Genomic DNA, 19859 nt, shown 5'->3' with positions numbered 1-19859 from the left:
AAAGACATCTGAACCCAGGCTAGTGGGCTTTCAAGCAGGACCACCTGCAGGGCCAGTCCCCTCTGCTGGTCAGGGTCACCATGCACAGCAGGTGGGCAGCACCAGGAAACAGAGACTCTAACAGGGCCCCCAGAGGCCTTCCCTCAACCTGACTCTGAACTGCGGGTTTCAACGTGACCATTCCAGAAGGGTGTGAGCACATACACACCAGCACACACACAAACACACATATGTGCACATATATGTGCAGATGCACAGGCAGGCATACAAGCACACCTGTGTGCATACATGTACATATATGTAAGTGCACATGAAAAAGGCACACACACAAACACAAGCACACACAGACATGCCATGCACAAATACAGACACACACAAGCATGACTACAAATAAACACACACATACAAGCATGCATAAATTGGACACATACAAGCTCATACACACAGGCAGCACACAAACACACACAGAACATGGAAGCCTATACACATACACATACAAACACACACTGAAGAACATACACAGACTTGGACAGGAACATACACACACGTGCATTCCCTGTACCCGGGCGGCAGGGACAACCTTCCCGTGGTGTTGGTGAGCTGGGGGTATTAACTGGACCCAGTACGGAGGCAGCACCACGCCCGTGTGGAGGGCAGTGGGGACAGAGCATACGATTCGCCCACTCGGTCACTCCAGGTCTTCCCGGGGAGGAAACCCTCCAAGCCCACTGAAGTAGCTCCGGGTGTGGACCGCTGAGCCATCAAGGGGGCCCAGGGCGGGTCACTTCCTCTTTGGCCCCACCCCATGCCGGAGCAGAGGGTGCGGGCGCAGCAGCCCCCAGGCCTGCGGGGGAGACTGGAGCCAAGCGGGTGGAAGCCCGGACCCCGGTAGCACGAGAGACACGGTGCCCCCGCAGGAGGCCGGCAGGGCCTCACGAGCGCTGAGCACCGAGGGACAGGACCCGTGTGGACCCCCAGACTATGGTCAGCGACTGCTTTAGCTCCAAAAGGAACTGGCTGCGGCTGGAGAGACGGCACAGGAGCGCGGGTGCTTGCCTTGCACACGGCCAACCGAGGCTTGGTCCCAGGCCCCCGGAGGCCCCCTGAGCACCCCCAGGAGTGATCCCTAAGCACAGCAAGGTGTGACCCCCAAACCAAAGAAATCAAGATAAAATAAAATAAGAATACCAGTGTTGGGGCTGGAGCGATAGCACAGTGTGGAGGGTGTTTGCCCTGTACATGGCCAACCCGGGTTCGATTCCCAGCATCCCATATGGTCCCCCGAGCACCGCCAGGGGTGGTTCCTGAGTGCAAAGCCAGGAGTAACCCCTGTGCATCGCCAGGTGTGACCCAAAAAGCAAAAAAAAAAAAAATACCAATGTTATTGCTCATGTGCTCACTTCACCCAGGGATTCCCAAGAACCCACCTAAAAAGCTATTTGCTGTATCACTAGAAGTGTGTGTGTGTGTGTGTGTGTGTGTGTGTGTGTGTGTGTGTGTGTGTGTTGGAGGGTGTACTCAGGGTGTACTCATCTGTGAAATGAGCCCCCACCTCATCAACCATGACAGGGAGGGGTGGAGGTCTATGGGGAGTGCCCTGGCTCCAGGAGAGTCTGGGCGCTGGCCCTCTTGGGAGTCCCTGCCTGGGCTGCAGGCCTGAGGGGTGTCCTCGTGTCTTGTTCTGGTTGAGGGGACACCAGGGCTCCTGACCTGACAGGAAGGCACTGGGTATGATCTCACGGGGGTCGGGCTGGTGTCACTGAGAAACAGTGCCCTTGGAATGAACTAGAACGAAACAGCTCTTTGAAGGACCAGAGAACATTCTAGAACATTCTAGAGAGAGATTGTGTGTGGAGGGGCAGGGAGGCGTCCTGAAGAGAACAAGATCTCAGCTAAGAAAGCATTACAGAGAACGGGATCTCTCTCTCTCTCTCTCTCTCTCTCTCTCTCTCTCTCTCTCTCTCTCTCTCTCTGTCTCTCTCTCTCACACACACAGAGAATCTCTCTCCTTATATTTATTTCATACACACAAAAATCAATACATTCATGACACATCTGAGTAGTTTGAAGGCAGCATTCGCACTAACGGGCCTGAGGAGAGGCCCCGCAGTTTTCATCCTGTGGTGGACATGCAACAGGTTTCCAGCCCCCCTGGCCTGGCGTTCTCCCACACAAAAAACGGGCCTCCTGCTTCTCCCTCTCATGGGTCACTCCCGTTGCCTCCCCGCTCTGGCGCTAGGACATGTATCTTACACCAGCCACATTGCTTATTTCCTCTCAGGAGTCCTCCGGCCCTTGGGGCGAGAGAGAAGAATCCAGAAGGGCCACGTCCCTAGCGGCCTGTTTCACACAAGCCCCCGTGCTTGCCTTGGGCCCACCCCACCCACGCATGCAGCGAGAAACCCCACGGGGCACGGAGAGGGGAACTTACAGTGGATTTTGAAGTCCTTGTACTGTCGGTCCTCTATTGCGACCACGTACAAAGCGGCCCGGTCTGGAAACATAAGCCCTCCAGGTTTCTGTTGATGAATTGTGGGGAAATGGGTCTCGTAATCTATTCACCTGACAAAGACATCACATTTTGAACTGCACATAGAGTCACCAGACAGGCAGCCCCTTGCCAGCACTTCACTCAGCAGTCTGTCCCCTGGGCCGGGGCGGGGACGGGCGTGGCCCTGCTCCCTTGTTCTTTGGGATCCAGGAAGATGTGGAAGGCCCAGGCGGAGTCAGCAGAACACCCGTGGTTGGGGCCCAGGGGAGGCCAAGGCGGGGGGGGGGGGGCGGGCCGAGGGGTTGATCGGTGGAAGACGGGAGGCCCTTTTAGCCTGGAGAAACCCAGGTCAAGGTTGGAAGGCCGCCCTGCCAGCTCTGGGTCCTTATGGAGCGGAATAGACTTTTGGTGCCCCCAAGAATCCGTATCCGTTAAGGTGTCGGAAGCCAACATGATACCTGCTCGGGTCATGACCCCTGTTGGCTCCCGGGCCCATCATCCTGTCCCCGGAAGCAGGATCTGGTTGAAAGAAGAGGGCCTGGGAGCAGCGACCTTCTAGAAGGCCCCTGCCCTCTCTCGTGTCTCCTATTTGCCCCAGGCCTGAAGCTGGGGCAGGAAGACAGCTCCTACACCCGGGGGCTGGGGGGTGTGGGGGGACAGCACGCAGGACACTTACCAGCCACTTGTCCCTGGCAAAGATGACCGTGTTGAGCATTGACTCATAGAACAGACAGTAACCCATCCACTCGCTGATGATGATGTCCACCTTCTCCACCGGGAGCTCCACCTCCTCCACTTTACCCTTAAATATGGTAATGACTGAAAAAGAAGAACCCCGAGGCCACGCTTTGCAGGGACCTGGAAGCAGGAACCCCCGGAATCACGGCGGTTCTACAGAGCTCAGGCACGTCCCGATTCTACTCCTAAGGTGTGACACCTTGTCTTCCTGGTACATTTCTTGGAGAACCCTGTTGGGTGGTGCTCAGAGACTCCTCCTGGCTCTGGAGTCAGAGGAGTGATCCCTGGCGATGGTCAGGGGGATCAGACGTGGTGCGAGGGATCCAAACCAGGATCAGGTGCATGCTAGGCAAGTGCCTTAGCCCCTGTCCTGTCTCTCCAGCCAGTAACACCTCATTTTTAATCACGCTAGTTTATACGAAGAGAATTGACCACTTATGTAGGATAGCATTGGTTTGTCCTTTCTGCCTTGCCGCAGGGAGTTTAGGTTTATTGGGTTGCTTCCATCACAGTGCTCCCATTCCTCTGTGTTTATTTGTAACCTCTTTCTTTGTGCTCTGTTGACTTGTAAATATTGTTTTTTCCCTTCTCCTTAAGTCCTTTGCATAGTTAATTCAGAGCAATGTCCTTTTTGTATGGACACAAGAAGACAGTTAATGTCATGCTTTAGTAACCTGGGAGTTAATGGACTCTGAATGATATTTACCTCCTGGACATCTGTTCTCTCAACTTAAGCCTCTGTTGCCCTTACTTCCTAGCACCCCAAAGCAGGGTCCTGATGCGGGACTGGATGGACCCAGGGCAAGCTGTGAGCCTATGTGCTACCCTGGCATCGAGATGGGCCTGGCCAAAGTGCCATAATACTTAACTAGAAGTTAAGAGCTTCGTCTTAGAAAAATTCTGTGATGATCCAGAAAGTAGTAACTAGATTCGGACCCTGCTAGGGTTAGGAAAGATCGATCTGGCCTAAACACTGTAGTCTGAGTCTGTGGCGAGATGTTCCCAGGAGAACCACCCTACAAACTCAATGTATCTCTTCTTGTACCCATACAAAAAGGACATTGCTCTGAATGAACCATTCCAAGGACTTAAGGAGAAGAGAAAAAACAATATTTACAAGTCAACAGAGCACAAAGAAAGAGGTTACAAATAAACAGAGAGGAATGGGAGCACTATAATGGGAGCAATCCAATAAACCTAAGTTTCCTGTGGCAAGGCAGAAAGGACAACCCAATGTTACCCTACAAACTACTTGCATGGGTTTTCCCCTTACAGCCTCCATACCCCATAAACTAAAAGTCCTAGGAAGTAAATGTATCACGAGTAAAACCTCTGGGACATGGTTGATATCCTCACTCTAAGGAAGCCGAGGCCTAGCGAGTCAAAGAGGGCTTCTGGAAATGGAGGATGGAGATGGAGTGACATCTTTCATCTTTCGTCATCCTCTGTGTTGCCCATCCCCCATGGGGGCACCATCGTGATTCAAAACAAAAGAAGGCAGGACGTCTCCTCCATTGCGCTCACATCTGTCCACAGCCAGGGGCCACCCCCAGGGGCTTCCCGTCAGTGTCCGTCAGGAAGGCGAAGTGGCATTTGGACAAGAGCAGGGGGCGCTGCAGGCTGAGAAGCCTGCTGTGGCAAGCCAGACCTTCTTTTTCCTCACGCTACTGGGCCTAATGGAACTCCCATATCCCAAAGAACCAGGGGAAAAAAATCTACGTTGTGGGTGGCAAACCAGATGAAGGGGTCCAACACAGGTGAAGTGCCAGGCTTTCCTTTGGGGGTCCCCAGAAGGCAGAAATCATGGGACGTGTGACTCCGGTTGGGGTGAAGGGACCATTGGTCCTACAACCTCTGCTCTTGAGTCCCCTCCCAAAGATCTTCCCCTCTCCCTTCAGAAGGAGAAACGTCTTCGTTGGGTTTTTGATCATTGGACATAATCATCTTTATAACTTAGGAATTTTTTTTTTTTTTTGCTTGTTGGGTCACACCCGGCAATGCTCAGGTGTTACTCCTGGCTCTACACTCAAGAATTACTCCTGGCGGTGCTCGGGGAACCATATGGGATGCTGCGGATCGAACCTGGGTCGGCGACATGCAAGGCAAATGCCCTCCCTGCTGTGCTATTGCTCCATCGACTCTTGTTGGGCATTTGCTGCGGTGAAGGTCAGAACTAGAGCTGACCTAGTCCCCACTGTCAGCAGATAGGGGTCTGTATCTGTAAGTTGTTTCCACCTGAACAGTTCCGCCAAAGGCCACCTAACATTCGAGGTCTGGACCTCTCCTTCTGCCCCTCCTCTGAAGAGTCACACAATGACTGAGTTTTGCTGGGAGAATGGAACCAAGCTTGTCCTCAGGTGTTTAAAAGGAAGGCAGGGGGCTGGAGAGGAAGTGCAGGCAGTAAGGCACTAGCCTTGCACACGGCCGAGCCCTGCTCAATTCCCAGCACTGCCTAGGGGTCCCCTGAGCGCTGACAGGAGTGCTCCTGGAGCACAGAGCCAGAAATAAGCCTTGAGAACTGCTTGATGTGGTCCCCAAACAAACAACAAATCCTCATCCAAAAAAAAAAAAATTCCCCATGGAACCTGAAGTTGAGTTTCATGAACATTCATCAGAACTGAAGATTCCTGGTAGCAAAAGGCAAAAAAAAAAAAAAAAGTCATCTGTGTTATCTAATGTAATCTAATGTCTTCATGGGGTGCGGGGGTCACTGAGGGTATGAGGCGCCCACTCACCATCTAGGATATGGGGTTCTCTCTCACTGTTGGTATTTAATCAAGGCTGCAGCCTCTTAGGCCCCCTCGGGAAGATGTTGGACTTTTTACAGTTGTCTCTTGGCCCTGATCACCCCCAGGGGACAGAAAGGGGTATGCCGCCCCCCTCGAGACTGCCTGCAAGCCCTTCCCCTACGAAACAGTAGCAGGGGCCAGAGAGACAGCCGGGAGGTAAGGTACTTGCATGCAGTCAACCCCGGTTCAATCCCCTGCACTTCCTGTGTCCCCCCCCCCAGCACCACCAGGGGTCATTCTTGAGTGCCAAGCCAGAAATAGCACCTCAACACTGCTGAGTGTAACCCCCAAACAGAACAAAAGTAGCCAACAGAAAGCCTCGGGAGCAGAAAGCGCCGGGCTTCTCGGAAGGGGCTGGCAGGGCCGAGAGAAGGCAAGGTCAAAGTTCTACTCCTCTGTTGCTAGAGACCCACGGGTAGCAACTCCAGCCAGGGTCCAACCCAGGAGGCAACAGGGCCATCCCGAGTCCCCCAAGCAAAGGCTTTTGAGGACCCAAAGAGAGCGTCCCACCGCCCTGTGCTGCAGAACAAGACCCCGTGCATGCACGCCTGCTCTGCCCGCCGCCTCAGCACAGATGTGCAAAGCCCGTGTTCTACTTCCCGGAATATCCATCAACGGGTGGAATGACCTCCTCTTGGTGGGTGTTCTGCTGGCTCTTCCCCAAACTCCGCCTGTGTCCGGGGGTGGGGTTGGGGCTCCTGGGAGGGGGCCTCAGTTGCTGGCGTGAGGGTTCAGGGCTGCAGAAGCCCTGTGCCGTTCCAGACCCCACCGCACTGAACCATCCGGGGTCGCCGGGAGACGACTGGGGCTGTGCTTTGGCTTCCTGAGAGTGACGGAGAGTGGGTGCCAGGCTCAGCGACAGGACCCCCGCCCATAACTTCTAGGGTGATTAATCCCCACGGCTAAGCACACAACTGGGAGCAATTCACGCTGTGTTGGAACACTTTCCCCCTGTAACTTCGAGGTTGCAAACGAGGCAACCGGATTTTTTTGTTGTTTGAATGAAGGTCTATTTTTTGTTTGGTTGGGTTTTTTGTTGTTGTTGTTGTTGTTTGTTTGTTATGTTTTTTTTTTCCTTTTTGGGTCACACCTAGCAATGCTCAGGGGTTACTCCTGGCTCTGCACTCAGGAATTACTCTTGGCAGTACTTGGGGGACCATATAGGATGCTGGGGATCGAGCTTGAGATCTCACCTGGGATCGCACCTGGGATCGAACCGGGTCGGCCACATGCAAGGCAAACCGCCCTACCTGCTAGTAAAGAGGTGTCCAAGTGGGGAGACTTGGGAGCCTCCGATCTTGGTGAACGCCCCCAAAGGCACCTTCCTGGCCGGAGGGCCGCGCCCTCACCTGTCTTCCACTGCCCCGCCCCCACGCGGCAGACCGACCAATCTCCGACGCCGGAGCGCCCCATGCCACGCCCCTATGCCCGGCCCCCCTGTCCTGCAATCTTCGCCCCTCTCTTTCCGCCTATGCTTCCCGCATCCCGCCGAGCACTTGGCGCCTCGCAAATGTTCAAAAATAGGACTGAATGGATGGATGGATGAATAAGCAATTTCGAATATCGAGTTAAGAGACAAAGGATCATCAAGCTGGTCCTAATTAGGAGTAAAAAAAAAAAATGACTAGCGCTGAAAGAGCTGCCGACTGAATAATATCAGGTAGAGTATCTCCAGAATCCTCCTAGCCTCCCCCACTCCCCTCCTGTGCCCCCCATCCCCCACCCCCGAGACAATGCAGCAGGTAAGACACTTGCCTTGTGTGCAGCCAGCTGGGGTTTTGCGCCCGGACACCGCCTGTGGTCCCCAAGCCCCGCCAGGAGACATCCCTGAGCAGTCAGGAGTAGCCCCCGAGCACCACTGGGTACGCTCCCCCTCCCGCCCACCCCCAAAGGATCCTCCTGGGAGCCTGTGTGGGTGGGCTCACGTGGCCTAAATGGGGCCCAGAGGAGCCAAAAAGTGATGAGAAAGTCGGGTCGAACCCAGGACAATGGAGAACCCAGCACAACTCTCAACCTTCCTGCAAAGATGCGATATCTGACTTGCCTGCCTTACGGGGTCACTGGACACCAGGCAAGGCATGGGAAGTGTGTGTGTGTGTGTGTGTGTGTGTGTGTGTGTCTGTGTGTGTGTCTGTGTGTCTGTGTATGTGCATCTGTGTGTCTGTGTGTGAGTGTACGTATGTGTTTCTGGTTCTGTGTGTGTGCATATGTGTGTGTCTGTGTCTGTGTGTATGCGTGTGCATGTCTGTGTGTCTGTGTGTGACTGTATGTATGTGTGTGTGTCTGTGTGTAAGTGTGAGTGTCTGTGTGTGAGTGCATGTATGTGTGCCTGGTTCTGTGTGTGTGTGCATGTGTGTGTGTGTGTGTGTGTGTGTGTGTGTGTAGGTGTATACAGAAATCAGAAACGTCCAGTCCCGCCCAGCTGTTCCCATAGAGTCATCCCACGCAGGGGTGGGTGTGGGGGGACAGGGCCAAAGAGCCTTCTTTAGCTGGATTTGGGTAGGGTGCCAGGGGCTCTCCAGAATGGTGCTACGAAAGCAGGGGAAACATCCTCAATATTTCCGGCTGATCTGGCTGACTGGCCGAGGTGAGGGCCTGGAGACTCGGTGCTGGGACGAGCAGGGCCCCCCTGGGGGGCTCAGGGCTCTCCAGGGCCGTGCCTGGTGGTGCTCAGGAGGACTAGATGGTGCCAGGAATTGAATTGGGGGTCAGTGGTGTGCTAGGTAAGTGCCTCCGGCCCCTCCACCAGCCCTCCTGACGCCCACCCCTCCTTGCTCCAGGATTTCAAAGCAGCTGGAAGGCCGACGTGCCTTCTCCGGGGCCCAGATGATGGGGAAACCTCTGACAAGGCCAGACCCAAGCTGCAATGGCACCCGGGGAGGGTCGGAAGAGTCTCAGTTTCCTCATCAACAAACACCTTGTAGGACTCGGAATAGAGCCTACAGCGGGAGACCCCCGAACAGGAGACGGAGGGACAGATGGACTCTAGGCGCTGTTTGTAACCTGGATAGAGCCGATGTCTCAATCTGGTGTTTCTCTCTCTTGCCAAATCCCCCCTTCACCCAAGACCAGAGGCCGGGCGCCTCTGCTCTGGCCCTGCACACAGGCCAAAGGACTTCATTCTGGAAGGTTCCAGGGCCCTGACCGGCCTGGCCAGTTCTCCTGGAACTCTGAGGTCTTGCTAGCTGTGGGCAGGGCACGGCTTCACTTGACCTGTCTCCTCCTCTAGTCACTGGTTGGAATAATAGCACTGCACTGTCATGCTGTCGTCCCGTTGTCCATCGATTTGCTCGAGTGGGCACCAGTCACGTCTCCACTGTGAGACTTGTTGTTACTGTTTTTGGCATATCAAATATTCCATGGGTAGCTTGCCAGGCTCTGCTGTGCAGGCGTAATCCTCTCGGTAGCTTGCCGGGCTCTCCGAGAGGGACGGAGGAATCAAACCCAGGTCAGCTGTGTGCAAGGCAAATGCCCTACCCGCTGTGCTATCGCTCCAGTCCAGTGGAATAATACCAGGACATTATAGCATATTTAAATAATAATGAGACCATGGGGCCAGAGGATGGTACAGCGGTAGGGCATTTGTCTTGCATGCAGCTGACGGAGGTTCAATCCCTAGCATCCCTTGTATGGTTCTCCGAGCACCACCAGAAGCAATTCCTGAGTTCGAGGCCAGGAGAGGAATAACCCCTGAGCATTGCTGGATGTGGCCTCCAAACCCAAAATGATTCAATAAATGAAACTTAAAAAAAAAAGTTAAAGCAATAATATGTCCACAAGGATCTCTTCCCCATTCTAGATTATTATTGGTCCTTGGTAACTGACCACCCCCGCCTCTGCACAACCTGGGCTGACCCCACTGCAGTGTATTGGCTCTGGGGTGGTTGGGGGGGCGGGACTTAGAAAGGAGTGACACTGGGGATGGTGGTGGGGGAATCTCATTCCACCTTGTCCTCTCTCACCATGGCAGAAGCTGTTCACAGGAACACCCACTGTAGGAAACAGGTAGAGGCGGTCCCACGTGTTCAGCTTTCTCTCCCCACACCTACACGCTGGCCTTGGTTCATCCACCAGATTCTTCTCCAAAGCCTGCATCTCAGGAGAGACCCCCCGCCTCGCCGCACTGGATAGTTCAGGGTTGAAAGCCTGGATAGGCAGCGTGGGAGAGTCTGACTTTCAATGGTGCCACCATGGCAGAGAGGCAGGGTGGGAAGAAGGACCGAATCGACAAGCCTGGCAAGGCAGTGGAAGCCCCTCATGGCCCTTTTGGTATCACTCCAGTCCGGCTGGAATAATACCAGGACATTATAACATATTTAAATAAAAATGAGACCATGGGGCCAGAGGATGGTACAGCGGTAGGGCATTTGTCTTGCATGCAGCTGACGGAGGTTCAATCCCTGGCATCCCCTGTATGGTCCTCCGAGCACCACCAGAAGGGGTGGGAGGGGAGGGGACCGGACCACCAAGGCCCAGACCTGAACCCAGCACCATGCCACTGGGCCTTCTCACGGGCAGCTCCAGCTCCACGCCAGAGGTTCGAGTTTGCTGGGAAGCGAGACGAGCTTGCAGGGGGGCCAAGGATCACGTCATCTGGCCCAGGCCTGCCAGGCTCCGGCAGGCCTGAAAGAGGCCAGGAGCCCGTCCCGGGGATTATTTCCAGGCTGCTTCATGAGCAGTTAGGAACCTAAGCGGCAATTACCAGGAGCCACAAGTCCGGGTTGATTCAAAGCAATTATATCTGGTTAATCTCATTTCTTCTTTTGACAGGGCTATTAGTCAAGTTAATAAATGGAATCGTAACCACACTCACACTCAGCGGCTGTGTGAGGCTTGCTGAACGCCGCTGTGTTGGTCCTCGGACCCAAGCTAGAAGCTAGTTCGCGCCTGGCTCTCTTGGCCAGGGAGCCCTGGCAGACAGACTCCTGCGTGGTGCAAACACTCCCGGCGTGGCCAGCTTCGTGCATGCCACAAACTGACTGGCAGTAGGAGTCTGGGTTCCGGGGAGCCTGTGGCAGCCAGCACACCACAGCTGACGCACACGCACTCCCGGGTGGGCCGCCATTGCCCCCGTTCCAGAAAGGAGGAACTAGAGGACGGAAGTTTGACAAGACCTCGCTCTCAGTGGAAAGCCTGACCCACCTTGTCCTGTGCATTTTCAACTGTATTCCCCGGCTCTGAGTCCGAGTGGAAAGCGGGGGCCAGTCACCAGGAGAGGCCACACTCGGCCCAGAGACCTTGGACAGGCCAGTGGCAGCAGCCAGCCCCGAGCCCGGGATGGAGGGAGTCGTGTACAAATGCAGCGAGTGTCCCCCGAGGTTTGACAGGATAAACGGCACGACTCTGGGTACGGATCCCCAAGGGGTCCTGACCACGCACTCACCGGGCAGGACGGGGGCCAGCAGGGATGGCCCCGTGGCTGCTTCCTGTGCAACATGCACCCACCTCCCTCCCTCCTCGGGTCCTGCCAACTCGAGCTGGGTAGCGAGCACTGCAGAGCCAGTCCCCGAGGGCTTCTTCTCTTGGCTCCACTCTCCAAGGGCCAGGGGCACGGGGCGGGGGCCGAGAAGGCAGCTCCAAGAACAAGGCAACTGGGTGGGGTCTGCACCGCAGACACTGGGACCCACCGTCCACCTTCCAGGTGACCTCAGGGGAAAGCGTAGGTGACGGGAGCCGGGTGGCGGGAGCAGACAGCACCTAGCTCACGGGACACCGTCTCACCATCGCCAGCCTCAGACGGCCGTGCGGGGGGTCCCCACCCCAGGAACCATCCTGGGAGCAGAGGGATGCAGAGCACGGGGGATTCCTGCACCATGGAAGGCTTGGAAAATGCAGTCAGGAAAACGGCAAGCGTCGGGACAGAGAGAGCACCGTGGGCAGAGCATTGGCCTTGCCTGTGGCCAATGATCCCCCTGAGCACAGTGCCAGGAGTAACCCCGAGCACTGCCGAGTGTGCCCCCGCCAAAAAAAAAAATGCCCAGTGTAGACTCGGCAGCCGAAAGGAGCCACAGCGATGCTCACCGTGCATGCCATGGGCCACCAGCAGGGGGCGTTGCTGCTGCCCCCGGTAGTCCTGTCGACCACGCGTGGACGTGTCCCCTCTCCAGGGCCAGGAGGGACTCAGAAAGGTGGCGCACCCCTGACTCACCTCGTGCCTCAGGGACCCGAGGCCTCTGCTGTGCTACACTGTGCAGGGTCGCTTCCCTCTGTGGCCCTTAGGATGTGCACGAGTTGGAAAAGAAAAATCTTTTTCTTTTTCCAGCCCCGGTAGTTTCCTTTGGGCTGGGGAGGTCTGGGGCAGGTGCTCAGGGCTGACTCCTGGCCCTGTGCTCAGGGGTCCCTCCTGGGAGGGCTTGGGGTGGGGGGGAACATAGGCAGTGCCAGAGTCAAAGCACATGCAAGGCAAGTGGCCAAGCCCCTGGTCTGACTCTGCAACCAACCCTCGGTCGGGGGTTGTGTTTTGGTTGAGGTGGGGGGTGTGCCGGACAGTGCTCAGAGAGCACTCCTGGTCAAGATGGACCACATGGGGTGCCGGGGGTTGAACCTGGGTCAGCTAAGTGCAAAATGAATGGACTGTCGCTCCGGCCCCAAGCTCTGCCGGTGTTTTGGTGTGTCTCTGAATCTCTCAGCTGATTATCTCTGTTTTTGAAGGGGGGAGCGGGAGGAGGGCAGGGGGTGGTCCTGGCCATCCAGGCCAGGGTTTGAGCTATGAGCTACATGCCCCTGCCCGGGGCCCTTCCCCTGGGGTGGGTCTGCCCTTCAGGTCGGCCCTGCAGGCGCCGAGGAGGCACGAGTGGACAGTGCACATGGCCGGGCCGCGTGTTGGGGGGCCTGCGGCAGGAAGCGCCTCCGAGCGCCGTGTCTGCGGGCGAAGGCGCCGGACGGAGGGGGAGAGATTGATTGATGCCGGGGGCAGGTATTTTCTGTCCTGTGTGGTTATTTATGGCTCCACGCCCACACGCCACAATTGGCTGGTGCAGCGTTTTTCAAAAGCATTTCCATGGAAGCCGGAGTGTGCAGTCAAGCTGTCCTCTCCGGAGTACACATGACGAGGCTGCACCCCACCCACCTGTGGGCACCCCTCGGCTTCCTCCACGCCCCCCACCCCGACTGGCCCCCGCAGTTCCTGCCTCCTCGGGACAGTGATGGGGGGAGTGAGAGTGGGCACCAGGCGCAGGGGACGGCTGTTCCCTTGGGGACAGTGACTCGGACCCTTTGATTTTTCTTTCTTTCTTTTTTTTTTTTTTGCTTTTTGGGTCACACCCGGCGATGCTCGGGGGTTCCTCCTGGCTCTGCACTCAGGAATTACTCCTGGCACTGCTCGGGGGACCCTATGGGATGCTGGGAATCGAACCCGGGTCGGCCGCGTGCAAGGCAAATGCCCTCCCCGCTGTGCTATTGCTCCAGCCCCATGACTCGGACCCTTTGAGCTTTTCTGCATCTGCTGCTTAGAAGTCAGTGTGAGCAGTCCGGGGCCCGGAAGCGTCCACGGCAGAGCACACAGTGGACACTGCACATGTGCACTGTCCAAGGAAGGGCCGGCCAGGGAGCTCATACCACTGGTATGGGGCCAGGGGGTACGGGACCCCCACAAAGCAGAGTGAGATGGTGAGGGCTGGCCTGGCAAGGGAGAGTTCAAGTCCCTCCTCTGCCCGCGGGGGGGTGGGGTCTGGAGACTGCCAGGGACTAGGAGTGGGCACCTCTCACGGTGGGGGGGGGGACAGGCAGAGCAAAGGGTGGGGGAGGCGCCCAGGGGAAGGAGCTACGTACCGGGGGACTGACCCAATAAGCATGAAGCATCATGGGGGCGCAGGGAACTAGCTGGGTGGGGCGGGGGGCATTTGCCTTGCACCCGGGTCTGACCCTCAGAGCCAGCTAGGGTACCCCGAGCCCCTTCCGGAGCGACCCCTGAGCAGAGAGCCAGACGGACGCTACCAGGTGTGCACACTCGCCAAGGCTAGAATGAAGAATCACGGGGCCCTGGCATCTCCCGGGAGTCTCTGGAGAGAGCCCTGGGGTGTGTGGGGCGCGGGTCAGAGGGGAAGGGTCAGCGAGCGACACTCTGCCAGGGGTTGTCCAGGCGCCCCCCCGCCCTCGCACGGTGCGTGTGGACACACCTGTGGGTGCTGGTGTCCTCCCGCTGGGCCCACCCACAGCCTGCCCGCACCCGAGAGAGGGGGTCCGGCACGCTCAGCCCCCCACGAGCTGCGACCTGCCCTCGCCCGCTCCTCACAAGGCTGCGGGGGGGAAGCGGGGTGAGCGGCGCGACCATTTCTAGAACAGAGGCGGGAAGAGTTCGGAAGGAGACTCCCCCCCCCAACACAACCTGCCCAGGAAGCGGGAGGTGGCAAAGCTTGAAGAGGCGTTTGGGGTGGGGAGGGAAACCCAGTCGCGGTGTCCTGAGGGCCAAGCACGCACTCCAGCTCATGCAGCCATCTCCCTGCCCCTGCCGGGAGTGGTTTGAGGTCACAAGGAAGAAGAAAATGGGGGTTGGGAGGGCTGGAGCCATAGCACAGTGGGGAGGGCGTTTGCCTTGCATGCAGCCAACCCGGGTTCGATTCCCAGCATCCCCCAGCGTCCCCTGAGCACTGCCAGGAGTGATTCCTGAGTGCAGAGCCAGGAGTCACCCCTGTGCATCACCGGGTGTGACCAAAGAGGGAAAAAAAAGAAAATGGGGTGTGGGGATAAGGGTGAGAGTCTGGAGCAGGGGAGAGGAGGGAAGGGCTCAGGGAGGGGGGGGGAGAGCAGAAGGGTAACTTCCCCATTGTCCACTTTCAGAACCAGGCTGCCCTCCCGCTGGCCCTCCAGGTGCCTCTGCCCGGTGACCCCCTCTTCTGCAAGCCACAATGGGGAGGTGGCCCTGGGAGCACGTGGTTTCGGCCCCCAAGAGTCAGCTGCCGGAGAGACAGAGCTGGGCAAGGCTCCGTACACTCCGGGGCGGCCCCCCCTGCCCAGGGTGGAGGGTCACCCTGAAAGCACGTGGGACTCCACGCCCACCACACCCCCTCTCGCCCGGCCAGACACATAAGCTTTCCGGACAAAGAGCCCCGCTCATGAGGGGCTTTCCCCCTTTGCTGGATGAGGGGAGACGCGCGCCCTCGATTGGCGTGAGGGTGAAAATTGGTGGCACGAGGCTGGGTCGTTCTCGAAGAGAAGGAATTAGCTTAGTTTCTTTTTCCATCTTCGGGCCGGAGTGATAGCACAGAGGGTAGGGTGTTTGCCTTTCACGCAGCCGACCCAGGTTCGATTCCTCCGCCCCTCTCAGAGAGCCCGGCAAGCTACCGAGAGTATCCCCCCTGCACGGCAGAGCCTGGCAAGCTCCCCGTGGCGTATTCGATATGCCAAAACCAGTCACAACAAGTCTCACCATGGAGATGTTACTGGTGCCCACTCGAGCAAATGGATGAACAACGGGATGACAGTGACAGTGACAGTGACAGTGATCTTCGGCTGCGAGAGAGGTGCCGTCTCCGTCTCTCCTGGTTGGGTCGAAGACACAGGTGAAAACCGGGGGGCACATCTGAGCCGCACAGGAAGGACCCCTGGAGGGCACCCCCACTATTCCCAGGACACGCAACCCTTCCCGCCATGGGTGCCCAGGCCCCGCCTGGCCCCCACTGCCCAGCCCTGTGGTTGGTGGACAACTGGCTCCTCCCTCTCACCTGTCCTCCCAGCAGAGCCCGGAGACCACCTCGGCCTCCTGCCCACTCCTGCTGCTGAACCTGGTCTCAAAACTCACACCCGGGGGAGAACTGTGCCCACCTGTGTCCACCCAGCTACAGTGGCCGGTGCCCCCCACCCTGCGGTCCTGGCACCCCACCCCTGCACACCTGCTAGTCTGCTTCACCGGCTCTGCCAGAGAAGGTCTTGTTCTTTGTTGAAAGCAGCGATAGCACAGCGGGGAGGGTGTTTGCCTGGCACGAGGACAGCCCGGGTTCGATCCCCGGCATCCCATAGGGTCCCCTGAGCACCGCCAGGAGTAATTCCTTAGTGCAGAGCCAGGAGGAGCCCCTGAGCATCACCGGGTGTGTGACCCCCCTCAAAAAAAAGAAAGCAACAAATCCGGGGCTTCATACACACACACACACACACACACACACACACACACACCTCTTCCTTGACACCACATCCCCCTCTCTCCCTCTGTGCCCACCACAGCAAGGACGGTTATCCACAGACCTCACTCCAACCACTCCTACACCACCTCTGACGGACCTTCCGTCCTTCCGTCCTCCCCTCCCCCGCCCCCCTCACCCCTGACTGGCTCTTGTAAAGAGACTCACAAAGCACTCATGACGTGTTGTGTGTGCTGATCCTACTTGATCTCTTAGCACGTCTGCAGGGAACGCCTTCCCCTTCCCCTGTCGTCCTGCTGCTCTCACTGCCCGCCAACTTCAGGCAATGTGTCTACCGGTCCCTTCTCTGTTTGGCCTCCGAAGAACGCCCAAGAGCCTTGGCCTTGGCCATTTCCTCCTTCCATCAACCCAAAGGGACCTCAAAGGACCCCTGTGTGCTAGACACTCTGAGCGCTACACCCTGGGACCTGCCTCTCTCTGGACTCCTCCAGTCCTACCCAGCCTGCCCCCCGGGAGGGACCAGCATCGACTCAACACATGTAAGAGGACGCGTCCTTTCATCCCCCATCATTCTCTCTCTCTCTCTCTCTCTCTCTCTCTCTCTCTCTCTCTCTCTCCACTCTGCCACCCTGCGCCTAGTTATTAAGACAGAAAAAAAGAAAGAATGAAAGAGAGAGAAACAAAGGAAGAGAGAGAGAAAGAAAGAAAGAAAGAAAGAAAGAAAGAAAGAAAGAAAGAAAGAAAGAAAGAAAGAAAGAAAGAAAGAAAGAAAGAAAGAAAGGGAGGATGGATGGAAGGAAGGAAGGAAGGAAGGAAGGAAGGAAGGGAGGGAGGAAGGAAGGAAGGAAGGGAGGAGGGAGGGAGGGAGGATGGGAGGAAGGAAGGAAGGAAGGAAGGAAGGAAGGAAGGAAGGAAGGAAGGAAGGAAGGAAAGAAAGAAAGAGGGAGGGAGGGAGGGAGGAAGGAAGGAAGGAAGGAAGGAAAGAAGGAAGGAAGGAAGGAAGGAAGGAAGGAAGGAAGGAAGGAAGGAAGGAAGGAAGGAAGGAAGAGGGAGGGAGGAAAGGAGGGAGGAAAGGAGGAAGGGAGGGAGACAGAAGGAAGGAAAGAAAGGGGGAAAGAAGAGAACTAGAGAAAAAGAAAGGAAGGAAGAAAGAGAAAAAGAAAGAGAAAGAAAAAGAAAGGGGGAAAGAAGAGAAAGAGATAGAGAGAGAAAGAAGACAGGGAAGGAAGGAAGGAAGGAAGGAAGGAAGGAAGGAAGGAAGGAAGGAAGGAAGGAAGGAAGGAAGGAAGGAAGGAAGGAAGGAAGGAAGGAAAAGAAAAGAAACAAGCAAAGTCTCTTTGGCTCATTCCCAAAGAGAACTTCGCTTGCCTCAGTTGCAGGTCCGGACCAAAGGGCTCACTTCTCTCCCCCGAGTGGCTGCTACCTGACCCTGGCTATCGCATCTCTCCCAGGAGCTCTCAAATAACTTTAATCTCCCCAACACTAAACTAAAGCACGTCATAAAAACGAAAACCTGGAAAGCCACCTGTAAAAACAAGTACAAAGCAGGAACCATGTACATACGCGTTTAAATATGCAAAATGAAGTGTAAACAATGTTTTACAGCCTTACGGCAGAGAGAGCTCTCACGGTGCTCTAGCAGAAAATAACTTGGAAAAAAAAAGACAATCAAAAAAAAAAATAACGAAGGCAGGTCACTTTTAAATACGTAGGATGATGGATGGCGTGGAGGCATAATTGCCACATAACATGGTGTCAGCTTCCCATGTACAACATGATGATTTGATATTTGGGTCGCCCATAAAACAAGCCCCACAGTAAGTCTCGTTTGTATCTGTCACTTCAGAGTGCTGCGAAATTTAAAATGTGAAGTGGTCCTGCCCCTAAGCGTGGCGCCTACAGCCAGCCCCGCCCATTCTCCCTTGGGGACACCCTGGTCTCAACCCCACTCAAGGAGTGAATCAAAACCAGCCCGACGTGCTCCGTGGCCTGGCTCCCCGCCTCACCCTTAAAGCTGTAACTCTGAACGACAGCGAGTGTGTGGGTGCGAGCGTGCTCTGGTGAGAAGAATCCGGGCACTGGGACGGCTCCCGGGGCCAGAGTGAGGAGCAGAAGGGAAGAGGGGGAAAGCGGCGGGAGTCCAGCTGGATGGAAGACCCACGGCCAGGGGCCTCTGAGTGGTCCACACGGCCCCCACCATAACAGGCCAACGGGAGAAAGAGGACCAGGTCGCTCGAGACAGAGCTTGGACCCGTGTTCCTGGGTGGGCACCAAGGAGAGAGAGTTGGGCGGGGCAGGGGGGTTGTTTAGTGGAAAGGGAAAAGAGAAAGAGGAATCGCTGTCATTTGGCCAAACTCCATAGACGGCCTGAAGCTGGAACGAAGAAGAGGACCTGGCAACAGAAGGTGCCACCCCAGGCTGGGCACCCCAGGGCTTGAGCTGGGACAAAGTCCCCTGGGCTGCCCTGGCAGAGGGTGAGAACACTGCGTCCCTGGGCACCATCCTGCTAATGGCCTCCGCTGGGCTTCGACTTGCCAAGACCCAGTGTCTGGTGCTCTTCCTCCCCCTCCACCCCCGCCCCGTCTCTGTCACCCCACTGAGCTGGGGCGAGCCCCTCGAACCCGCCACCTCCAGGCAGAGAGAGGGGTGCGCCTTACTGTTATCCAAGTGGTTGGCCTTGATGATCTTTTCTGAGTAGTCGGAGATACTGGAGCATTCGATCTAGAGGGGGCACAGAAGCAAGGAGCCAGGCGTCAGCATCCCGAGAAATCACGCCCCGACCGATGGGACCAGCGGGGATACAGATGTGGGAAGGGCACCGGCAGAAAACCACAGCCGAGGGGCCAGAGCCATCATACCGCGAGGAGAGCACTTGCCTTGTGTGCTTGCCCTGCTCACGTGCATGCACACACACACATGGTCCTGGAGCCAGGAGCGACTCCTGAGTGTAGAGGCAGGAGAAGCCCTGAGCACCACCAGGTGTGGCCCCCAGACTCACAAAACGTTTTTTTCTGGACTCTCGGGCCTCGCAGGTATGGTCAGATGTGCAAGAAACCCGACCATAGACTGGCAGGAGTGGAAACGCAAAATAGGAATAAATAAACGCTGCACGTGCAGCTGGCAGGCGGGGAGTCCCACCTCCGCCGCCGGGCCGCCTCTGCCCTGAGATGCATGACCGCCCCCATGCATGAGAGCACTGGGGGGTCAGTGGCCAGGGAGGAGCCCTTTGGGCACCGCAGGAAACCGGCCCCCGCGTTACCCCCCCAGCCCCTGGTGAGATGAGCACCTCCCAGGAGGAGCACCGGTGCGGGCAGGGGGAACCCATCTGTGCGTGCACACACACAGACACACACGTGCCACCTTGGGCCCCTCTCGTGTAGAGAATCCCAGCAGTGGGAGCTGGAGCGAGAGCACAGCGGGGAGGGCGTTTGCCTTGCACGCGGCCGACCCGGGTTCGATTCCCAGCATCCCATAGGGTCCCCCGAGCACCGCCAGGAGTAACTCCTGAGTGCAGAGCCAGGAGGAACCCCTGAGCATTGCCGGGTGTGGCCCAAAAAGAGAAAAAAAAAGATGCCAGCCCCGCCCCCAAGTGGGAGGATGCGCATGCTCAGATTGGAGGTACACCCAGGAGCCTGGGACCTGCCCAAAGGCTCCAGATTGGCTGAACGCTGGAGAACAGACCCCGCCCCTCTCTGCACCCCTCTCCCCCCCTTCCCCCAAAGTTGCTCCTTCCCCCCAGGGCATCGACGCCAGCTCTTGCTCCAG

The 19859-nt window shown here is 56.9% G+C and overlaps 1 protein-coding gene across 2 annotated transcripts in view; it reads right to left on the bottom strand.

Annotated features, from left to right (window-relative positions):
• The window catches only part of PRMT8 (protein arginine methyltransferase 8), a 107407-nt gene that overhangs the window by 33461 nt on the left and 54087 nt on the right, over positions 1-19859 (bottom strand). For both annotated transcript variants that reach the window (XM_055141228.1, XM_055141229.1), the window contains exons 4-6: positions 18752-18815; positions 3168-3310; positions 2432-2519 (exon numbers count right to left, since the gene is read on the bottom strand). In XM_055141228.1, the coding sequence (XP_054997203.1) occupies positions 2432-2519; positions 3168-3310; positions 18752-18815 (295 nt within the window). The remainder of the gene's footprint in view (positions 1-2431; positions 2520-3167; positions 3311-18751; positions 18816-19859) is intronic.

The sequence above is a fragment of the Sorex araneus genome, chromosome 6 (assembly GCF_027595985.1).
Source record: "Sorex araneus isolate mSorAra2 chromosome 6, mSorAra2.pri, whole genome shotgun sequence".
NCBI classification, from domain to species: Eukaryota; Metazoa; Chordata; class Mammalia; order Eulipotyphla; family Soricidae; genus Sorex; species Sorex araneus.
The sequence above is the reverse complement of the archived record's forward strand: the minus strand, read 5'-3'. Positions and strand labels throughout refer to the sequence as shown.